Source organism: Phoenix dactylifera, chromosome 17 (genome assembly GCF_051530095.1).
Source record: "Phoenix dactylifera cultivar Ajwa chromosome 17, Ajwa_hap1_PhDact_Kaust_v1.1, whole genome shotgun sequence".
NCBI lineage: Eukaryota > Viridiplantae > Streptophyta > Magnoliopsida > Arecales > Arecaceae > Phoenix > Phoenix dactylifera.
In genome coordinates this window covers 14705813-14725244 of record NC_143206.1, presented here as the reverse complement: position 1 = coordinate 14725244, position 19432 = coordinate 14705813, and the positions used below count along the sequence as shown (strand labels likewise).

The 19432-nt window shown below is 36.9% G+C and overlaps 2 protein-coding genes across 8 annotated transcripts in view; both read right to left on the bottom strand.

The window, feature by feature from the left end:
* The window catches only part of LOC103720659 (haloacid dehalogenase-like hydrolase family protein), a 41656-nt gene extending 27303 nt beyond the window's left edge, over positions 1-14353 (bottom strand). For 5 of the 7 annotated variants that reach the window (XR_015974304.2, XR_015974305.2, XM_008810481.5 and 2 more), the window contains exons 1-13: positions 13891-14341; positions 13241-13341; positions 13073-13129; positions 12880-12974; positions 11967-12066; positions 9612-9670; positions 8643-8770; positions 8178-8310; positions 6404-6491; positions 4052-4130; positions 3053-3113; positions 2859-2934; positions 517-627 (exon numbers count right to left, since the gene is read on the bottom strand). Coding sequence is in view for 5 of the 7 variants with exons in the window: in XM_008810481.5 (XP_008808703.2) it covers positions 517-627; positions 2859-2934; positions 3053-3113; positions 4052-4130; positions 6404-6491; positions 8178-8310; positions 8643-8770; positions 9612-9670; positions 11967-12066; positions 12880-12974; positions 13073-13129; positions 13241-13341; positions 13891-14290 (1488 nt within the window). In the remaining 2 variants the exon portion in view is untranslated. Of the gene's footprint in view, positions 1-516; positions 628-2858; positions 2935-3052; positions 3114-4051; positions 4131-6403; positions 6492-8177; positions 8311-8642; positions 8771-9611; positions 9671-11966; positions 12067-12879; positions 12975-13072; positions 13130-13240; positions 13342-13890 lie in introns of all 7 variants that reach the window. The other 2 variants (XM_008810482.5, XM_088713242.1) reach the window with 2 other exon arrangements.
* Positions 14354-18298: 3945 nt separating this feature from the next.
* LOC103720658 (calcium-binding protein CP1-like) lies at positions 18299-19140 on the bottom strand. The gene has a single exon (XM_008810480.4). The coding sequence runs from the start codon at positions 19057-19059 to the stop codon at positions 18562-18564; it is 498 nt and encodes a 165-aa protein (XP_008808702.1). The 5' UTR covers positions 19060-19140; the 3' UTR covers positions 18299-18561.
* Positions 19141-19432: the final 292 nt, after the last annotated feature.

Here is a 19432-nt window from a genome sequence, read left to right as displayed (position 1 = left end):
GTGAAGATATATGTTAAAGAAGAACAGAGCTATAAATTTTCTGTTCCATAAAGAAGACTATTGATGTTTACTGAAATTCATTAATTACTATTTAGAGATGGGCTTGGGAAAAGGTCTATCATCATATAAAACTGCATTGCCATGTCAATCAATAATAGAAAAGCAATATGACACCCGAAATTGAATAGTATTTTTAAGTAGCACATTGTCAATAGTTCTGTAACTATGCCACTGGAAATACCAAGTCAACTCTCCCCACTCAGATTGCAATCCAAATATGATACCAGAAATCCTTCAGTTTTCACATCTGATATGCATGAGCCTCCAAGAGAGTGCAATTTAAAAGGCAGGCTAGCAAGATGGAACAGAATACAATACATAGATGTGTAAAATTCTCCAGAAAAAGAATATAGAATATAGATCTCAGCATACTGAGAAAAAGGAACAGCTGTCACCTAGATGCCATGAGTTGTGACATAAACTAATCAGACTACTAAAATAAAGTGAGAAGCTTACAGGTTTATCACTGTACTTCCTTTCTAGAAATTCCAGGTCCGGCAAGACATGCATACAGTTGATGCAGCAATAAGTCCAAAAATCCAGCAAAACTACCCTCCCTTTTAAATTCTGCAGCAAATATAAGTCCAAAAGTGAAGATTTTTTGAACAGTAAAGAGACTAATTCCAGAAAACAATCCTACAAAACTTTTAAAAAATAATAATTATATAAGCTAGAAACATGCTAAGTTTATTCCGTGGGCTGACTGATAAGTCACTTCTAGCTTTATGTACAAGGCCTACATTCTAAACCCACTTATACTTTCATGTTTTGATATCCTGAAACTTGATGGCTGCTTCTTCGTAAACAAGAGCTCTTCCAACACTCGAGGGTAACTAGAGATTATGATGTGAGGTGATAATATACCATATTCTAGATCCACTAGAATTTTTTTGAAACCTAACTTTGACGGCTGCTTCTTGGCAGATAAGAGCCCTTGTGAAGTTAGCATTTTTTGAATTAAATATTTCTGAAGACAAACAAAAAGACTACTTCTCTTTTCTTTATAAATTTCCCAAGTTGCTGCCCAGGAAGAATATTCAAACCACCCATGACCCATCAATACCATTCCTTATTCAAATTCTAACGACAATATGCAAGTCCACAAGGCAGTTGTGTACACATAAGACACCTATTTGAGAAAATTGTTTCAATTTTCATATGGCCACCGTACAGGGGATGAGGACATGGTTATTCATCTCTTCATCATATTTCACACAACTTAGGTGGGTGCATGTCACCTATTAGGATTAGTAATACAGTTATTATGTTATTTTCTGAGAAACTTGTTGACCAGGCTCGCCTAGCAAAAGAATTTGAGCCCTGACAATTGTTGCCACACAATGATAAATTGGTGTGCCTCCAATCCTGCCAAAATATGTTTGCCCCTGAACAGAAATATAAGTCATCTCAAAGAGTGATGGGAGATCATGGTACTGAATTTCCTCATCACTTGGAAAAGAGTTCACTTGAACCACCCTCCCACCGACATGCTTCTAAAAACTGATTAGACCTGTCTTGGTGCAGCCACCTTCTGAATTTTGGGGTAAGGATAAAAAATCCAGGGCCAGTCACAATCCACAGGTCACCCCCAAATCAAATCAATCATGTTGCATTCCTGTAATTATACTTCATCTTCAAACTAATGGTGTATCATGTTTTGCATGTCTAAAGTCATATTTCAATACCAAGAAGGAAGTTGCAATAAAAGAGAATGATGTGATAGAACTGATTGATGGTGTTGTCTTGTGAAACAAAGGACAGTGATAACCTTGGTGAGGTGGAGCCTGGATTTGTCTACACCTTACTCATAAGAAATCATAGCCCGCAGTGCAAAAACTAATAAAATAATACTGGAAGGAATAATAGAGGTAAGAAAGGAGATAAGCCCTGACAACTGGATCCAATAGGTCTGATACCACATCGACACTTTCAGACTTTCAAATGGGAGAAAAGTAAAATTTCGTGATGATTTTTATTCAAAAAAAAAAAAAGCAAGGAGAGGAGTTCTAATGAACAAAATCGCGGTTCAAAGTAGATCTGCACAAAAACTGCTAGAAGTGCTTTTTACCTTAAACTTCAATGAATATGAAAATGACTGCTAACAAGTAACAGGTAAATAATAATAGAGAAGGGCGGATCTAGTAAACAGGACCAGTATTCCCAGACTCCCAGTAGTTAATAGTCCAGGCTCCAGATAAAATTCACTAACTAGAATTTAATAAAGTTGTGACATGTGAGTAAGCATTTGAGAAAGCACCATTGTTGGACATGGCTCTAGACTGGAGTGAGAAGGAAACATGGTTCATTAAGCTGACCATAAACAGATGATAGGGAATGTTGGTTATGGTAGATAGGGAAGATTTTTGTATTACAAAAGATAAAGTTCTATGATTCAACTTGTTAAGAAAGAACCTGAGCAAGTAGAGAGGCTCATTGGCTGGAAAGGGTGTTGCCAGATTGTCACATGTTAGAAACTACACACTGTTTCTAAATACAATATTTAAAGTTTAAATCTGGTTGTCAATGCACTCATCTTTTGTTTTTAGGATTTTTAATTGTCCAGAAAGCTTATGGAACAACTTTATTTTTGAAATTATGTCAGAGAAGTTAGTGTCTAGAATCATTGCAGAATATCACATGTCAAGAAGTTATTCTGAAATAAAAAAACAGAGAGAATCTGAAGGAGCAAACAAGTTTGTACTGGCAACAAGGTGAAATTATGGATATATACCAAAGTAGTGGTACCAGGAAAATCAGAAAGCACTATTGATGATAAGTGTTTAGAAGTTATAAACTACCCTGTATAACTGAAGCGGAGCTGCATTCAGCCACTCAAGTTTTGATGGAAATTCAGGCACATTTGAAGCAGAGCCCCTAGAAAAATGAAGAATGATGCATTAAAGTTAAGATCATTTTTTTCAGTAAAGACAATCAATCAATCAAATCTAGCTTCAAATAAAAACTGTTAAATTTGAAGTAATTTATCACATACCTCGCTTCTAGGTCAGACAAATAGTTCTTAATTTGTTGTATTCTTGATGATTGGGACTCTCCTATAAACAGTAAAAGGCAATGAGTGGTATCCAAAGCTTTGGCATGCTAAAACTACTACAGAAAAAACATAGACTGCCAATAAGCTTGCAGATGAAACCCAGCAACGTCCATAATAAGCCAATGACAAATCAAATTTCCTTTAATGAAGAAAGGACTTCTGTCCCACTTGAAAATGGCCAGATCAATATATCCATGTTTACTTTTGAAACCAGAGTACTTCCACATAATCATAGATCTGTATATGCCTGATTTTAGCATGAATATTAACCAGCAGGCCTCTGAAACACAATGTTATTGGTTCTCAACCTGACATCAACTCTCTGTGGATGTGGCTGAGAGCCTAGACGTGGTAAGTACCAAGAGCAAAATTTCCTAGATTTGGAAACATATTAAATTTGTTGTGGATATAAGATCCTGTGAAGGAGCAACCCTCAAAGACCTATTGGACATGGAATGAGACTAGACCAAGCGATATGAAGGCAACGATAAGGGGAAAAGAACCCATTTTTGAGGCACAAACAAAAAGCAGAAGAGCCAAACTGAAAGTTCCAAATGAGTTACTTAAATATATCTTTGAAATCTGACATCATGAAATTAGGTTTTCTCTGAAAAACAAGGAGGTCTTTTTGTCATAAAATTCACTTTTAGGTTTTATAAACAGTAACTTTAATTTAAAAAGACTTTTTGCAAAAGCAATAAAGCAACATTTTCATAGAAATCATTTTTTTTCAAATTTTTGTTAACCCATTCTTATAGAATTTGCCAATCTTACATCTATTGCAAGTGCATGGTCCAAAATAAAAAGGAAAAGGAAAATTTTAAAAAAAACATAAATGTTATAATGAGACTGCAGTTACACCTGATGTACAATAAATATGTAGAAGGAAATGGGGAAAAGAGAGACTAATATATGGGTTCTGATACATACATGTCATACCTTCATTCTGACCAAAAATTGAACGGCTTGTCCCCTTAAACAAATTCAGTATACCTTTGACAGATGCAAATTGCATTGCCTGAAGAAGAGCACAAGTTTCATGATATATATTTTGATAAATGCTAGGCAGAAAATCAAGATGTATATATGTATATGTATACCCTAAACTCCTTATTTAAATATGCAACTAAGATATAGGAAAGTAAAATAGTCGCACTAAATATGGAATGCTTTGATGCCCATATTCTGTACTTTTGGGACATCAAGACAATATAACTGAGGTATTCATTAGGCATAAACAAGCCTAGACACATCTTGTGAGAGCTTTGACAACCTTAACATCTTCAACCTGTAATCATTGTTTCCAGCTGGAGAAATCAATGATACGACTGAGGCTGCAAGAAGGTGCGTGAGCTGCACATTTACAGAGGATGTTCATAAAGCTACTGGCATCTAATTACTGCTATTTGAGTATCATTAAAGAATATCTAAGGAGATGATCAAGAGTAATCCTTGTAAAGGAGCTTCTCAGGTCTCCTGCATTGGTGTAAATACAAGCGGCCACACACATAATAGACACATGCTGCATCAGGTAAGGAAGGGTTGATTTTGTATGAATAATGGGGAAAAAATTCTCTGGGGTTTTTTGTGTACATATCCTCCTAAAAGTAAAAATTTGCACGAATACCCTTCCATAATTGATATTTTCATATTTACCCTCATAAAATACTTGTTTTGCGTGTATACCCTTCATTTTCTTTTTTTTTGCATAGATGCCCACACCATCTAATGCCGTTAAGAAATTAACGGTTGAAAATTAGAAATGACTGAAATACCCTTAATGAGTAGATTTGCAAAAATAAACATTTATAAGAGTATATATGCAAATAACACTTTGCAAGAGTATTCATGCAATTTCACATATTTAGGAGGGTTTACATGTAAAAAAATTCTAATTTTTGGAGGGCGTTCATGAAAATTTTAATATTTAAAAGGGTATTTATGCAAAAATCTAAGAATTTTTTTGTTTGTATACCCTCCTAAATATACCCTCTAAAATTGCTATTTGCATGTATACTCTTATAAACGTTTTTTTTTGCATGTTTACCCATTAATGGTATTTTCGTCATTTCAATTTTAAACCACTAACTTCTTAACGACGTTAAATGGCATGGGTACATATGCAAAAAAAAAAAAAAAGAAGAAAAAGAAGGGTATACATACAAAACAAGTGTTTAATGAGGGTATACATGCAAATAATTTTGAGAGGGTATTCACACAAATTCTAATATTTAGGAGGGTATGTACGCAAAAAACCCAATTCTTTGGCATAGAATTTTTTCCCGGACCTTGCTCACTACTGATTCTAAATAAGTTAGAATGATATTAAGATGGAGGTTCAAAGAATTATATTACAGTTTTGTGGTTAAAAGAACACATGTAAAAAAGAAACAAATTTTGGATTCCATAAGAAGCTTTGTAAAAGTAGTTATATACCATAATTGTAGATATCCAATGCTTACACACAGATTTGATCTTTGCTTACATACAGATTTGATCTAATAATCACTTTAGAATCAAATAAGGTAGATTTTAAGTGATCAGGTGATCCATATTTTTTAAGTCATTGTGGTAAATAGAAAAACTATTAAAAAACAGAAGTCCTAACGCTAACCCTATGTGTATTCTTAAAAGTACACCTGAGTATACACAATACCCTACCTACATGACATGTGAAGCTATGGATCATAAAAATAACTTTATGGAAAGTTTTTCATCAGTAAAATATGCCATCAACAAAGATTATATATAGTTCTGTTAAAGATATCTTGCTTTGTGTTTAGGCAATTATTTGTTGTTTTGTCACGGCTACATCTACAATTATGCTTTGGTTCTTGCCTGTACTCAAATGCCGAATCTTACAAGCAGAAGAATAATGAATCTATATATACCAAATCCATCATGGTCATTATTCATTAATCAGCATCCTATGTAAATTTCACTAATGTATATTTCATTAAGTGTACTTACTAGTCTCCTCCCACTTTTGATACTTCAGTCAGATTTCAAAAAATTGCAAGTCAAAGAATGTAAGCTTAGGCATCTGCATGTATATTCTCAAGCCAGACTTAGTTCAGGCTAATGTATTGATTATATTGGTTATAAAGATGTGGTAAATCAACAAAAGCTCGGAAGTTAGATGACTTTGTCTAGCATTTTGCACTCCTCCAGACATCCTATTGTACATCTGACTAAACCAAAAGTGAAAGGTAAAAGCAAAGCAAAGTCAATAGGAATGCAATTGCCATAAAAAGTCCAATTTATTCGTATATTTTATCAAAGAAACTATACCTTCCAATTGGAAATGGTAAAAAGGAGACAAGAAACAGCGATTCCCAAACTTCCATATCTTAGAATTTCTCGACGAGAACCCTGTAACCTGTAAAGAAATTATTCCTCAAACCTTGATGCTACATTGAAGCATATCTAAACCCAAAAGAATAGATTCAAATAAAGCCATCATGAGATTAAGGCAATGAACAGGAAGCAACCAGAAAACTAATGGAATGACGACAAATATAAGTTCCAATGTAAAGACCATATTTTGTTAGTATTTAATAAAATTTCTCAAACATCAAAAGCCACAACTAAGGTTATTTAGCAAAACAAAGCTAAGTGTACTTAACAAGGTTGACCTCCAAAGGTTCAACACTAACAAGGCTGCTTTTAGAGCCACAAGCTCAAACAGCAATGCAACTCTGAAGTTCATAAATAATGGGAATGAAAAAGTAACTTCATGGATGCACTTGGCAGTCCTTTTTACAACTCCATCAATGAACATGTTCAGTATGCTCATAAGACTGGATGACATAAAAGATGGTGGCATAAAAGCATTCCAGGAGATTCAGGATTACAAAATACCAGGTCATACATCTCTAGCAGTTAAATTACCTTCATTTTACACCCAATTTTGACCTTTTCTTAATTTTGCATTTAAATTTATTAGTTATGAATATATTTTTTTTTTTGTTGCAAATAACAGATTATATCTCTGCCTTGAAGGGCTAATTATGGGAGAACTTGGGCTGAAAATCTAACAGCTGCCTTGAAGCCCTTGTAATTGGTTCTCAGCTATGATTAAAAAAACCTGTTGGAATCCTGTAATAATTCTGGGTTAGGCTTGGGCTATATTATCAGGCCCTTGTAATTGGGACTCGGATGTGATAAAAAAACATGTTGGAATCCTGGAAGCTCAGCTATGATAAAAAAACCTGTTGGAATCCTGCAATCATGCAACAACTTCACTTGCTACTAAGTACCTAGTTGAAAAGTTCATTTTGAGGAACATTATCAGAATAAGATGCACTATCCTCCGTGTGGATCTGCTATTATTGACTTCTTTGAGAAATCACCAATTATATATGTTCTTGCTCCAAGTAAATAAACATAAGAAAATCCCACTTGATGCATCATAAGTTTGAGGAACAGTACTACAGGTGTATGTTATATGCACATGTTGGGCGAGAATTACAGATTTTTGCACAGCTAAAAGGTTAGTTTGGCCTTTTTGACCAGTTGAGGGTAGATTCAATGCATATTATCATATATAACACAGCATTAAGCAGAGTTGCCACATGATAGGCTGCAGATGGTGAAAGTGCTTGAAGGGTTTTGAAACACTTCGTCATGCTAATTGCTTGTAATCAATGTCTGTCAGTAGGGTTGAAAATTGAGAATAGCGGCTTCATCAATATCTAAGTAACCAAATTTGCGGCCTTCTACAGAGAGTTTGATACAGAAATGAGGCAAGCAACCTAGCTAGAAAGATTGTAAGTTGTTAAATTAGAACCTCCATGTCGAAAGTATTCATACTTTCATAGTAACTTAGTAAGGCTAGCAAAAATGCTTGCTATTCACTTCATCATGTCCTTTCCAAATAAGACATAATAGTTCGACATTTTTTAGATGCTATGTATTACTGCACAAGCCATGACGAATCTTTAGGAAATAATAGATCCTGCACACAATAATAAGACATAGTAATTATAAGAATTAAGCATAGATACTCCCCACACTGACATAATAACAAATTTAATTTATTTATTGCTGGTGGAACTGACCTTACCCTCCAAAAAAGTTGACTTTCTTGCTTGTGGAGTTTATTTCCTGAACATACTCAGTATTTATTTTTTCATTCTGCAACTTGGAAGAAGTATTTCCTGAAGAACTAATAACCTGAGGGTGTTGCAGCTCCTCATCTGCAACAGCTTTTCCTGATTAGCATTCAATGTGGCAAGGGGAAGATGTCTTGTCCATTAACATCAAACAGATACCATCAGAAATCCAGTGGCACAACCAAAGCATACTTGAGCACCAAAACCATCAAACAATTTAACAACATCATGAACTAATTTGATAAAAAATGAAGAACATAGGTCCACCTATCTATTAAAATATTTTTAGTAAAAAATTTCCTTACAATTTGCAAACATTTTATTGACCTATTATAAATACTCGAACAATAGCTTCCCTGCATGCCACGTTTATCGATGATTGCAAACTGTGGTAACTTATTCTTTGAATTACATACTATGATGACCAGAATGACCGCCATTTAGAATGTCATGAATTGAAACGTTTCCAATATCCTTTCTGATGAGTGAAGGACTGGCTTGCTGCAATGTCTCTTCTGTTAGAGTAGTGGTCACAGCAATACATCTGCAAGTAGCATAAAAGGAAGATTATTAAATAAGTGAAAGACCTAAAAGATTTACAAGATGTAAAGAGACCTAAAGAATCCATGTATGTTAGATGTAATCATAACATTCCCTGAGATTTTTAGGAGGAAATACCTTGGGTCAGAAACTGAATATAATTCAGACATGCCTTTGTTCTGCTGCATAAAATTAAATGCAGATGGAACAATCTCATTAATTATGTATGACATACCGACTTGTGGGTGAGGTTTTCCAGAGTGGGGAAGGTGCTTGAACTTTGAGTATACAAAATCTGCTAGTCTAGGGCACTCTAACCAATATACTATGCTTGCGTATGCTGATCTTGCCTCAGCTCCAAATATCCTACTTTAACATGATTCACAGGGTTCGACAATCAACCAACATTTCATGAGCAAGAAACCTAGTAGAAGACAAATCTTCTCTTTGGTCCTTTTCGGTGCAAAAGAGGAAAGCACCATTTTTTTGAAATTCAATCCTTGCAGCTTCCCTTTTTTTAACAGAGCATGTCACATAATAAATGGTAAAGATTCGTCAAAGGTTTGACACTTTGACTATTATGTCTATGATTTTAAGTTCTTGGCATCTATCTTTTTAAACACTATATCACATACTATATTCGATCCCTGCAAAATCAATGCCATATTAAATTGTCATTCTCTAAAGCCAGCACATACTGCATACACAGTTTCTAGGCAAAAGAACATGTAGTAAACCGGTCATGTCTGACATGTGTTCTGTATATAAGGACAAATGATGACTGCAGAGCTCAAGCAAAGCCTGCAGACAACAAATAATAAAAGAAATTACTATCCGATGCATACCTCATATGTGCAGCTTTTGCAGCCTGAACTCCAGCAAGAGCATCTTCGATCACAATACACTGAATAATTTTGAAAGTTAGAAATCTCAATCTAAGTTTTAATAGAATCCATAACATTTTGCCGAGCTTTCAAAAAAAATTTCATGGTTGTTGTAAACTAAGCATGATTGGAGCACCAAGGTAGTGAAATATGCACAAGAGGAATCCCAGCATTTAAATACAAGACTTATTATGGACCAGAACATGCATCATTTACTTAATTAGACTGTTGAAGAAAATAAATAATTAATCACTTCTGGTATACATGAGGGAGTCTCCTTCAGTAAAGTGGAATATGCCGCCCGTGTCAACTGAGAATACAAGGGACACTCGGAGTTACCAAAACCATAACAATAACTAATATATCTTAGCCTGATAATAATGAACACATCCATTATTACTGAACTTTTCTAAATACACTATCAGAACTTCCATTCATGTTAACCATGAGTTCCTCATATTTCCTGATTTTAAACAAATAGAATGAGAATGACTCCATAATAAGGCCTCTTCAAGTTTATCGCACATGCACACACCATCATAGTATATTCTTGATAACTTCGTCAAATGGCATAACTCTGATGTTTTCTCCAATTTATGGATTTCTAACACTATCCTTTTGATTTCACTAGGCCTCATCCCTTAACCTAAAATACTTAGTTCAAGAAAGGTATACTCTTCCTTAGGACAAAGCACCAAAGAACACTAGGAAGAGTCCAAGAAGCAAAACAAAACACATAAAGACACACACTCAAGATTGATAGAGACCTATTCAGCATAACTCCATGGATTGCTTAATTACCCTATCCATTTTCCAACAGCTATTCAGTAAGACTAGCTTCTTTCAAGCCACATGTTTAAACAAAATGTGACAATAATATGTTCTTTTAACTCTTCGACTTCCCTGGAAATATGGAAAAATATTTAGCACTAAAAGAACTTCACGATGGAGAAATGAGGTTGCTTACATCAAACACAAGCCAACACAAGAAGTGCATAAACAATTGTCATCAAAAGAAAAGGAACCAAGAAAAGTTTTGTTCATGTCCGCTATGTAAAAGGACACATCAAGTCCAACACATAGGGTGGATGCATCCAGCTGACATTATACACATAGCATCCAATTGCTAGTGCCCTAAAATGATTCCTAAATCATAGAGTATATAACATCAAGGAACCTGAAATGGCTGCTAAGATTCATATAGAAATTCTAAAACTCACGTCTATAACATGTGGATTCAACATATGAAATTTTGTGCTCATTCAGGGCATGATAAACAACATTATAGCATCTGGCTATTAGCACAATAAGTCGACAAAACAAACATGCAGCCCAATGTGATCCAGGGGTAGGGATGCCTTCGAACACGACAAAAACAAACTTTCTTTTGAGTTTTAACAATCAATAACTGAATGTTAGGTGCTCTTCCTCATGTGATCTGACTCCACAAAACCCTTTTGTTACAAACTTTTCAAATCATTTGAAAAGTTCTTGGTGCTGACACCAAAATGATCATGCAAAATCACAGTACACAACACTGCCAATTTTGTGCCATGAGTTGAGGAGTCTCCCTTTCTATCTCTTAACCCAGTTTTCTTCTCTCTTTTGTTTCTTACATAAAGTTGAGCCAGAGAGATGAAATGCAATCACTGTTCTGATCTTCATAATACTGCTTATCTAGTCCAAATGAAACACTTCAATCCTACAGCACAGATCTTAAGTTAAACATTACAAACCAAAAGTGAGCTTGAGAGCCAACCTTTGTGATGATCTTCTTATTTGGATAGAAGATACTTGTCATTGATCATATTTAATTGTAGATGTAGCAGTTGGGTAACAAGAGAAGTCAACTTACCCTTTCAACAATAATCACATGAACAATAGAAATGTGAATATGGCACAATTAACAATTATCCAATGAATCCTAATTGGGATGTTTGGAGAGTAGAGATAAATCAGCGGATAAGATGGCTTGTCTATCTAACCTCACTTTAGTCCAACAAAGGATAATGAAGACCATGAATATCAAGCAGTAGCTTTGAACTAATTAACAAAGACATACTGCACACAAGCTCCACATCTCTAGAATATAACCAAAAATGCAGCAACATTAATGAAAATCATAAATATTAGTAAAAAACATGTAAGAAATGTATAAAGAATGAAAATCAAAAATTATAATACACATATAATGATAATCATCAAGTTTCACAAACATTCCAAAATTTTCTAACAAAAATGCCAGATTCCTTCGTAGTGACTGATGATAAAAATAAATGTGCTCTAGTCCGCTAAAAGATAAATGGCATCCTTTACCTCACTAGGGGGTATGCTCAAGCTCTTTGATGCGGCTAAGAATATATCTGGAGCAGGCTTTAAATTCTCAAATGCATCAGCAGAAACAATAGCATCAAATCTGATATCCGAACAGGTTCCACATTGTCAGCAAATGCTCAAATGCATGAATATAATAAGAATTAAATAAACATTGAATGAGAACCACTATAATCCTTATGCATCTAGAGAGAAAAAAATATATTCTGTCGCAGTAAAATAGAAGTTCATCAGGTATAATGCTTCCTACATATTTCACGGGCTACAAGTTAATTTAGCTCCCAACACGTAAAAATATACCCTTCCATTACAGCAAGTAAATTTGTAGTCATGTTACTTTGCACTTTAATGATCCAATTTGATCTATCATATGGAATGATTCATTTTAAATTGTTCAAATTTGATAAAGATCGTCGCTAGAGTCTACTTTGATGGTTTGATCTGTCATGCATTAAAGAAGTTTCCCAGAGAAACATAATCCTTAAGATCTAGAAACATAATTCTAATTACATTTGCTTTTTTCCCCATTGTTTTCCTTTGTTTCAATTTGAGGATTATCAGTACTGTAGATGTCAACTGATATTTTGGCTACCAAAAATTTAGAACCCCAAGGGTTCTGGTTGCCAAGTCTAACAACAAATAACCAAAATTTTGTTTCTAAGGGCTTTAAATTAGGCAAAAATTGAGTGTGATTTATTACAAATCAAATGCACCCTTTGTAGAAATTGAAACACATTGGAATCTTTTATCCTCTACCAGTCTTTATTACATCATATAAGTATATAACAGCCAATGCAGGCATGGACGAATACTGCGATTTACTAAATAAATAATACAATTGCAACTCAATGACTTACCAAGCAAGCATCACACAAAGGTAAGAGAAAGCACTTACATAGATAGGGGCAAGCCAGCAGCAGCCAAATTTGCATCAACCTTGATACGGTCTGCGCTAGATGCAACGGCAACTTTAAATCCACTCCTTTTGCACTATTTTCGAACAGCAGCAACCAATTAGAGAACTTATCTGAGAATTAAAATTAAAAAACAATCTGGACATCAATTATGGATCCAGCAAGCAAGTATACCTCCCTTATGAGCTCAAGTGCCCCCGGGAATCCAATTCCAGAATTGGGTTTCGCATACTGCAATCAAAGAAGTTCAGATCACGAACTACATCAAGACGAATGTGTGTATTCATGCAAGCAAGCGCGTGACCGTATGAGAGATGGACTCAAAATTGCTACTCGTTTCACCTTATCAAGGTATATCTCAAAAAATCGTTTCTTTGCAGCTTCTGGGTCGAACCCTGTCACTCCCTTCACAGAAGCCACCCCTCCAAGGAAATTGGCCTCACCTGCGCCATTCCATTAATCAAACTCTATTAAGACAAGAAAGAGCCGTCCCAATATTCAATCAAATCTGAAAATTAAATTGCAGAATTGATTAACAGTCAAAAAGATTTATGTCATTCTTTGCAGCCAAGAAATTTTCAAATTTTAAAACCGAAAACCATAGAAATCAAGAACCCGTTTGCTCCAGTAATCACACTCTATTAATTCAAGAAAGAGCTGTCTCCATATTCGATCAAATCTGAAAATTAAATTGCAGAATTGATTAATAGTCAAAAAGATTTATGTCATTCTTTGCAGCCAAGAAATTTTCAAATTTTAAAACCGAAAACCGTAGAAATCAAGAACCCATTTGCCCTAGTTCTTTCTTTATCCAAATTATCCCTATTCCATAAATTCGTAACCCGAGGCTGGATGATTACCATTCAAGAATGTACAAAGTCCTTGTAGCTAGTGGACTCGAGACTTGAAACAAATCCCCGATTGGTTAAGAAAACTTCGATGTCTATACACATCAAAGATCAAGATTCAGGATAAAAAGAGGAGAAGAGTACCAGTCCCCATGAACGGAACGAAGTCGTCGACGGTGACCGAAACGCCCATCTCGGCGAAGACGTCAACCGCGGCCATTCGCGACAGCTCTTCGCTGTTGCAAAGCACTCCGTCCATGTCGAAGAGCACGGCCGACACCTTCCCCCACTCGCTGCCCTTCTTGTCCTCCCGACCCGCCCTCTCTTCCTCCGCCTGTTGCTGCTGCGGAGGCGAGGCGCGAGCGGCCGCGCCGCCGCTCCAACGGCGGACGGAGGCCATGGATAGGGTTTGAGCTGTGCGTCCCTGGCGGTGGAGGAGAATGGAGAGGACAGTGTATACCGGAGGGGATTTGGAAGAATGTGGAGGGTAGATCGGGAAGGCAAGAAGCTGAGAGTTGGAGGACGTCAACCGCCTCAGCGCCATATGGCTTCCGAGTGAACGTACAAGAGGGGGAGGAGGAGGAATATTATATAGCAGTAGTTTGGCGGCGTAGTCGCGTGGGTCGCACGCTGAAGACTATTTAACAATATTGAATTCAATATGGGGTTATTTGTATATTTTGTTTGAAATGCGTCGGCATATTGTTTGCCGTAATTTGAAATTAGCAAGAAAACTTTTACACATAACCCCCAGAGTATCATAATTACATATAAGTCTCTGCGTAGAATATTCGGAAAATGGGAGTGTATTAAATAATAAAAATTAACAATCACAGCAACGAATTCCGTTAGTTTGGAATGACTAAAATGCCCTTGAATGGAGCAAGGGGCAAATGGCGCTTGATCGGATTAGGAAGTGATGGACCAGGTTTAGCCTTGGGTGACGAGTGGTTCTGGGCGGGATTGTTATGGTGACACGTGGTGGTTACCTTGGAGTAGGAACTGCAAGACGTGGCGTCGGCTCGACCAGTGAGAAAAATGTGCCTATCCAACCCATAATTGGTATTTTGCCAATGATATACCTATAATTTGATTAAATACTAATATAGCCCACTAAGATGGTAGCTTGGTGGTAAGGGAGCGATAGTTCCACTCGAATTGTTTGGGTTCGAAACGCACGGGCGTCGATTAAATTAGGGAACCAGATGCCCCATGCCCGGATGGCTTGCTGGCGGTGGAAGGCACGCGAACACCTGCGATCTGTATCAAAAATTTTCTGGTAGAAGGAGGGCCCAGAGGGGGCTCACTGGCGGTGGAAGGCACGCGAACACCTGCGATATGTATCGAATATTTTCTTGTGGAAGGGGGGCCCAGTGGGGGCTGTTACGTAGATGGGCTGGTCCCTCCCCCCTTCTATTGTACACCAAAAAAATACTGATATATTCTATTCTGGTTCATGGGTAAAACTAATTTCATATCATATGTTATTAAAACTAAAAATAGTAAAGAAACAAATAATGATCTTTAGCTTATTGTAATTGTGTGCTTTTCATGTTTGTGGTGGATAACACCGTGTCATTTTATCTTTAGCCCCATAAAGGCGGCAAATATACTTATTTATAAAATAAAAGATAAACAAGTTTGTCAATGAATCAATGGTGATTTCAATAATAATAATAATAATAATTCTATTATCTACAATTCTACATTCATACCAAATACCGTAATAAGTCTAAAAATCAAATTTTTATTTTAGTAATTATTCTAGCGAATAAAACATAACAATAGTAGTTTATTTAGAGCAGGCATGGAAGATATCAATATACGGAAAAAAAGATGCTTGTGTACATAGTCTCACTTTCCATTATGATATGCAGATCTCTCTAGCCCTCCATCTTTCTACTCGTCGCTACTTCAACGAGCAACCTTGTTGATAATTAGTTGAACCTTAATCCTAAAGTCTTTCTTTATCTTCCATGCTGCTCCCTCTAGTTGTTGGTCCATGAAACTTCAGCTCAATCACAAACAATATTACCCCACATGTAAACACCTTGTTTTAAATGAGAAGGTAACATAATTATCACTTAGCCTAACCTCCAATTAATACTCACCACATGAAATCAATTTTACAATCCAAACCATCCTTGACCATGCCATCCATTAGTATCTAACCTCAGTCATAATTAATATAAATAAATTATCTCATAGTGTAACATGGTCAGCCCAATGAGTGATTGAATCATCCCAACTTCGCCATCACGACTCTAGGTAAAATTCATAAATATACTTCTTTACCAAATCATCTTAAATAAATTTTAAATTTTATCGCAAATAAATTTTTAATAGTTAGAAATTATAACTATCATAATAATATTTGGTAAAAGTTATACATAAATCCAAGCCATTATATTTCCTCCATACCTGACCTAGCAAATCTATCCATCACTCCACTACTTCCACAATTTTGCTCCAATCTCTACTCTTGCCAAACCCAATTTCAATTTACCAACTTAGATGCTCTTAGAAGCTCCTATACATTTGTCAGCTTATCCCGTCAAAAGAGCTTGGACCATTTAATTTCAGAAAAGGATCCTTGAATTATTTTCATGATGTCATCTCCCTAAAGTACAACACCCTCAAAATTTTTCTATAAATAATCATCCAACCTAACCTTTTCCATTGCTAGGAGATGTAAGAAAACTCATTTCATTCAAAGGTTCTAAATGAATAATATCAAGTAAAAGGAGGTCTTCTTTGCCACCGTAATTGTACCTTGTTTGTGATCTCCTACCAAACCACAATAGCACTAGAAAATTTCTTGGACACTGTTTTGTTCAAAATTAGCCATCTTAACTAATAGTCAAACCTAAAAGTGCACGTTTTTAGTTGTGAATATGAAATCTAAATTTAAACAAATGGTCAAGATTGAGTGATTGACATAACCTGATAGCCAGTCTACTATTACTTTGTTTTATTTACAGAATGTAACTAATCCACCTTTCATATTCCTTACATCTATGATAACTAATATATCACATGTGTAGTTGCAAGTGTGTCAAGCTATCTCTATATCTAGCTTGACCAAGATCAAACCTAAACTGGCATTAGTGTGAGATTTAGACCTAGATCTGGCTGTCACTTGGTGTGCTCGGATCATGCTTGCTCTCTTTTTATGTCCAATGCAAGCCAGATTTAAATTTTTTTAAACCTCATTTCTAACTTTGTAACTCTTTTTTTTCTCGCATCAAATCATTCCATACATAACCTAATTTGAGGTCTGGTCTTAGCACAGATCAATCTCTAATCATGATTAGTTCTTGAAATGCATGACGCACACACGATTGGATCTAAAAAGGAGTATAATGAGTGGCTATGACCAGATAATTGAATGACGTTTGATTAGAATTAGGGATACCCAGCATGCCTACTCCGCATACCCCTGGCTTCTTTGTTGTTTTTCGATCTTGGGTGTTGCCTATAGTCCTTGTGCTAATCTTTTCCTTCAGCAGAAGAAAAGCTAACTCTTTAATGCTTGCTTGCTCGATTGTTACAAAATTGTGCCTTTGCCCTTGGAAATGGAGCTTCACATTAGGTTTATCCATTTAGGTAAAATAATGGCAGGCCTCTTTGCAATCCTGCATGGTTATCAAGGTGGCTTGGAAATCAGTTTGCCTTACAATGTCTCTTTTCTACCATCTTGTTTATTCTTATCTAGATTCAAGCCAAGTCGCTCACATTTTAGTTCAATCTTTCTCCTCCACTCTAGCTTCAAGCCTATATAGGCACTGGTTTTGCTATTAATGCAATGAACTGGCACTCCATCATTGGCTACATTGTTGGATCCCGTTTAGTTAAAGCCCATATTGACAAGTGTCTCTTGAATTTTATAATTCTGCTAATCATGAGGGCATAAATAAAATTTCACAATGGTAAAAATTCATCTTTACACGGGTGTAATCATCTGTGGCAGTTATAAATAGCTTGTGGGGACCCTTCTCCAACACACGTATATAGAGCTCTCTCTCTAGATAGATCTATGCCAATCTCACTCTCTTCTTGCATGGATCTTGAAGTGCAACTACTATCTTGCGCGGATCTGACTACTATGAATTGTATGATTGAAGATCAGATTATTTTTTTTAAAATTTATTTTTCATCATAGATTCCCAACTATGCTTGTATTGTTCAGTTTTAACACAATATGCTTGGCATAGCATGTCATGCTATCACTTGGCAGGCAGCAAAAAATATAAAATGGTAGATGTCTTTATTTGCATTACTAAAAGTTTAGATAGAATACCTTGTCTTTTTTTTCCAGGTTGATTGTTATAATAATCGTATTGAATAATTTTTTGCCGGGCAGTTCTCCATCTGGTGGCCGTAGATGTATATAAACCATCCCAAAGTAGGAACTAATGAATCTTAGCTGTCATGAGCAGGGATAAGGACCGTTGGGTATGGAATATGACCTTCAATTAGAGCCACTAGTATCTCCATTGAACGGTATGCACCCAATTATTCGATATATATCCATATTGTAAATATAGATTGGTTAATATTCAATTCATATTTATATTTATTAAGGAAAATATGGATACAAATAAAAGTTACTACTGTGGCTCAAATATACCGCCAGTTACGGTGGTTCCAACCAAACAAGCGCACAGGCGGGGGGGCGGAAAAAAAAAAAAAAAAATCCGCGGGGCCGAGGTCCGGTTAATGACAGCCGTCCAGACAAAAATAGTCGCGTCGAATCAGTTTCATCGACCTTTCCGCCACCATGGTCGGTGGAGTACGGATCCCACGTGGTAGCATTCAATTCAAATTTTCGGAGCTGGCGAAATCGACGGCCAGGATCTTCACGAGGGCGTCGAAGCTGACCCCGTCGACCGCATCCCCGCCGCCCATCCGGATCATCGCCCTGATCTCCTCGTCGCCGGTGGGCATCCCCGCCCACCCTAGGTACGCCTTGAGGTCCTCGAACCCCACCTTACCGTCCCCGTCCCGGTCCATCACCCGGAATGCCTCCTCCATCACCGACCCGACGGCGCTCCGGCGGCAGAGCACGCGCTGGAACTCGTCGAGGTCCACGAACCCGTTGCGGTCGGCGTCGGCGGCGGAGATCATGGAGCTGATGTCGTCCTCGCTGAGGGCGGGGGAGGCGAAGCCGGAGTAGAAGGCCTTGAGGTCGTCGCGGCTGATCTTGCCGTCACGGTCGGCGTCCAGGACGTCGAAGGCCGACCGGAAGTCCGCTGGCGCCGCCCCGGCGGCGGCCAGATTGCGGCGGGAAGGGTCTCGGCCGGAAGGACACATTTCGCGAGGGATTTCCTTTTTCCTTGGGGAGGGAAATTTTTGTCTGGGGTCTCTGATGATCGGCTTGCCGTTTTATGAAGAAGAGGTGGTATTTATAGGGGAGAAAGAAAATTGGGCTTGGGGTCCGCTGGCTTGGCGAGCAAGGTTGCTCGGGTCAAGACGGTAGACGTGTTCCATGACGTAATGGGCTGTGCTTGCGACGTAGGGGTCTATTTTGGGACGCGGGTAAGAAAAAGAAAGAAAAAAAATTCCCAGAATATACGGTGCTTGTGGAAGCGTTTTAATAGATTCTGTAACCCTCGTTTGGATGGTTAGACTGAATTTTACTAAAATTATACATTAAACGAGTACAACAAGTAAAATTATAAAATTA

Bases quoted from the DNA above. Each gene is read 5' to 3' on its own strand.
- LOC103720658 (XM_008810480.4), bottom strand. From the start codon at position 19,059: ATGTGTCCTTCCGGCCGAGACCCTTCCCGCCGCAATCTGGCCGCCGCC.